The 3546-nt window shown below is 41.5% G+C and overlaps 1 protein-coding gene across 1 annotated transcript; it reads right to left on the bottom strand.

Annotated features, from left to right (window-relative positions):
- Window positions 1-636: 636 nt before the first annotated feature.
- Window positions 637-1786, bottom strand: LOC135704848 (chymotrypsin-1-like). Its single transcript, XM_065226358.1, has 3 exons — window positions 1580-1786; window positions 940-1517; window positions 637-874 (listed from the first exon to the last, which is right to left on the bottom strand). Exons 1-3 carry the CDS (start codon window positions 1644-1646, stop codon window positions 731-733), a joined length of 789 nt encoding a protein of 262 aa, XP_065082430.1. The 5' UTR covers window positions 1647-1786; the 3' UTR covers window positions 637-730.
- Between the last annotated feature and the right edge of the window lie 1760 nt (window positions 1787-3546).

Here is a 3546-nt window from a genome sequence, read left to right as displayed (position 1 = left end):
GACATAGTAGCCAAGACTTTTGTGTCCTATTCAACGCCCCAGAAACACCAATGTTGTCTGCTGAGCAGTTGATTGAGCATGATCATAAGACATTAGCGCATTGAACCATTGATAACTTTCGATCCTTGCATTTAATCAAAAAGTGATTTTCAGCAATGATGTCGCTGGGAAAATTTCCTACAAGTACAGTTGAAAAAATTTGAAGCAGATCGATTTGGTGAATTATTAGATAGACATGAACAAAAATCTTGGTTTTACCATAGTAATTCCCATACAAACTTCAAATGGTTTGTGCCATCTCAGTTTCTCATCAAATGGGTTCAAATTTTGAGAGGTTAGTCAGGATCCGATTTGGAATCGTTTAAGTATTGTGGAGCGAAAATTTCAAATTTTGCATCACTCTAATGCCCAGGGAAGTCGAGAAATTTTCCAACCCGAAAAATTCCTAGACCGGACCAGGAATTGAACCCTGCCACCTCCAGCATGGTCTTGCTTTGTAGCTGCGCCTTTGCCGACTGAGCTAAGGGAGGCCCCAATGCAGAGGATGTAATAAATCCAACCTTACAAGAGAAATTTGTTTTTCTAATACAAACTAAGTTAACATCGCATTAAAGAATGACATGCACTGCATTATGGTTAAGTTAAATAGTACGTCAACAAGATATATTCATAGTTTTATTAACACTAAACAGGAACAATCATCAAGCCTTCTTTGTGGATAAGAAACAATTTATACCTGATTTGCATCTATCCAAGATTTGAATTCGGAAACACGGGTAAACACATCCGGGGATCCGATACCACAGAACCGTGTTCCATACGATACTACACCAGCTAGTTCGTTGTTACATACGAGTGGACCACCAGAATCACCCTGTGAATGATAAAAATTGTGAAGTTGTGAAAATTGGGCTTTCCTTCACTTTACATCACACTTACCCCACATGCACCCTTCCCAACTCTCGTGAGCGTACAAATTTCCGTCGGGTTCACCGGAAATCCCCGACTTTGACACTCTTCGTTGGTGATCGTCGTCATCTGGGCCTGTTGCAAATCCTGAGGCGTCTTTCCAATCCGTATGGGCATTGTGTAGCCCCACCCGGTCAGTAAACATTCCACGCCACCACCAACTTCCGTTTGAGAATATTTGATCGGTTGCACCTTGGCACCATATGTGAACGGTTCCTTCACCCGAATGATTCCAATGTCACTTCGATTCAACTCAATATAGTCCGGATGGATCTTGAACCATTCGACCAAATGCCGCGTTCCTTGGTTGCCATCATTTCGCAAGTCATTCGTTCCGGCCACAACCGAAAGGCGGGAAGCAGCAAGTCCGTCCAGGCAATGAGCGGCCGATATTACGTAGTTGTTTGAAACGACCGAACCTCCACAGTTGTGCATCCATTTCATTGGGCCGAACCCGTAAAAAGAGCTGGCCATTATCTGCAGGGAAATTTGGTACGGAATTCGTTCCTGTGCATTCTCCCCTCCGACGATTTTGGAATTCTTGTCACCTGAATAAAAAAAATCCAGTCACATCAGAACTTGGAAAGTTATTAACTATACTGCAACTTACCGCTTACATCCGTCAGGCTGTAAAGCGTCAGGACGACAACCAGTGAAAAACTTCGCACTGCTTTCATTGCTGTAGTGTGGCGTGGCAGTTTTTCCTCCAAACAGCACGGGATAATTACTTTTCACGGGCAATAAAAACCCAAAGTGCTGACTGGCGTCACTCAGCTGGCCGTCATCAAGTCCTCGAATGACCGGCTCGGTGCCAAGCTTAATGGCATTTATATTGTTTTACAATCGGCCGCCAAATGCGGTCGGTGTGCGCGATTCGCCAAACGGCGTTATCATTCCAGACTGTCACCGGCGTCTCGCCTTCGATTTATAGCGGAAGACGGAAGGTGGTGAGATTGTTTCCAGCGTGGCATTTTTTCCTTACTGCAAACAGTTGATTTTGTTTCGTTCGCTGCTTATTTACGACTACCCAGAACGCAACGACCGACGGTGGAGACACCTTGCCTAGCTTGGCGGGAGGCCCAGGCAAATACCCATGTGTAGAAGACAGTGTAGCGCGTGTTCGTTGGTGCACTACTTACAAAAGCACGGACTGCAAGGTTAAGGGTGTCGTCGGTCGTAGACTTGATCGATGCGGGTGTTGTAATGCCGCACAACACACAGACGGAAACCAATTCACGCGACCGACGATGATAAGCTGTCAGCAGGAATTTAACACGCTTTGAATAATTGATTTCGGGTATTATGGTTATGAGTGATGCCTTGATGTGGTTCTGCGAACCTGACACCTGATTATTATTTTATATGTAATCTGCCGATGTTCACAACCTGGTAACAGCATCACACAAGCTGTAGATGTTTCTTGCATGAAATGTAATAAGTACTACTAAAGTTGACTGTACTTAAAAAAATAAGAATCGTCCTCCATTGACCATCTTGGTTGGGATACGTAGCAACTGCATTTGAAGATTCCGTTACTTTTGGCGACCACAAAATCATCGCGTGAGCTCACAATCACTTCATGTATGGGATATCTACCAATAAGTTGTGTTGCAGCCAATTCGGCTCTATACGCCATCCAGTTATCGTTATTGGGAGGAACTAGAGCTTCCATTCCCCGGTGGTTTCCACCATCCCGGGATTCAGGAAATATTTATTTGGTATCCCGGGAAATCCCGGGATCCCGTGAAGTGAACAAAGATAGTAAATAGTTTGAATATTCGTATGTTACATCTCCTTCGAAGAAAGATTAAAAAGTGGACACCAGATTTAAAGACATATCTTCATTTTGAAGACATTTAAAATTCTGTGAAGGTATTTTTTTCATGCAAACATTTTGAAGACATTTCATGATTTGTTGATGAAGTTGCTTCAAGGCATGTGGAAGCTAAAGCAGGCTTCCGATGGATTTTTTTAAATTTTAAGGTGGCATATGAATATTTTTGTTAAATAAATGAAGTTTTTGACTTCATATTTTAAGCTTCTTTCTGAATATGTTGAATATAAATAACGTAACAAAAATCGGATATTTCAGAATAAAACTTGATCCAATTGAATATCCACAGGACTTCACTGAAATATTAGATAAGCTGGAGATCTTTTGAATACTTCCTGATCAACGTACAGTTTTGAGAGAATATCTTCACAATAATACTTGAACAACCTGAAGCCTTGAAAAATATCCAGAGGACTTTATTGTGATCTTCAATCAGCTGGAGATATTTAAATACTTCCTAACCGATCTGCCATCTTGAGCCAATTGTGTGTTTGACTAGTTTAGGATCTTCAGATTTCCTGATCAACCTGAATTCACTAATATCTGACCAACCAGCATTCTTGAGAGACTATCTAGAGACGTTATTTGAATTTTATTAACAATTGAATATCTTAAGAATAATAATTGATCAACCTGAAGTCTTGAAAAATATCCAGTGGTCTTTATGTATCGGATCAACTGCATATCCTTTAAATACTCTCTAATCAAACTTCCATCTTGGAAGGATGTCTAAACGATGTCGT

The sequence above is a fragment of the Ochlerotatus camptorhynchus genome, unplaced genomic scaffold, assembly GCF_037179485.1.
Source record: "Ochlerotatus camptorhynchus isolate MF236.1 unplaced genomic scaffold, CSIRO-AGI_Acam_v1.1 ptg000249l, whole genome shotgun sequence".
Lineage (NCBI taxonomy): Eukaryota > Metazoa > Arthropoda > Insecta > Diptera > Culicidae > Ochlerotatus > Ochlerotatus camptorhynchus.
The sequence above is the reverse complement of the archived record's forward strand: the minus strand, read 5'-3'. Positions and strand labels throughout refer to the sequence as shown.

Coding starts and splice junctions, on each gene's coding strand:
- LOC135704848 (XM_065226358.1), bottom strand. CDS start 1,646: ATGAAAGCAGTGCGAAGTTTTTCACTGGTTGTCGTCCTGACGCTTTAC. Junction 1,518..1,579: donor CAGCCTGACGGATGTAAGCG/GTAAGTTGCAGT, acceptor TTTTTTATTCAG/GTGACAAGAATTCCAAAATC. Junction 875..939: donor TTGGGAAGGGTGCATGTGGG/GTAAGTGTGATG, acceptor TATCATTCACAG/GGTGATTCTGGTGGTCCACT.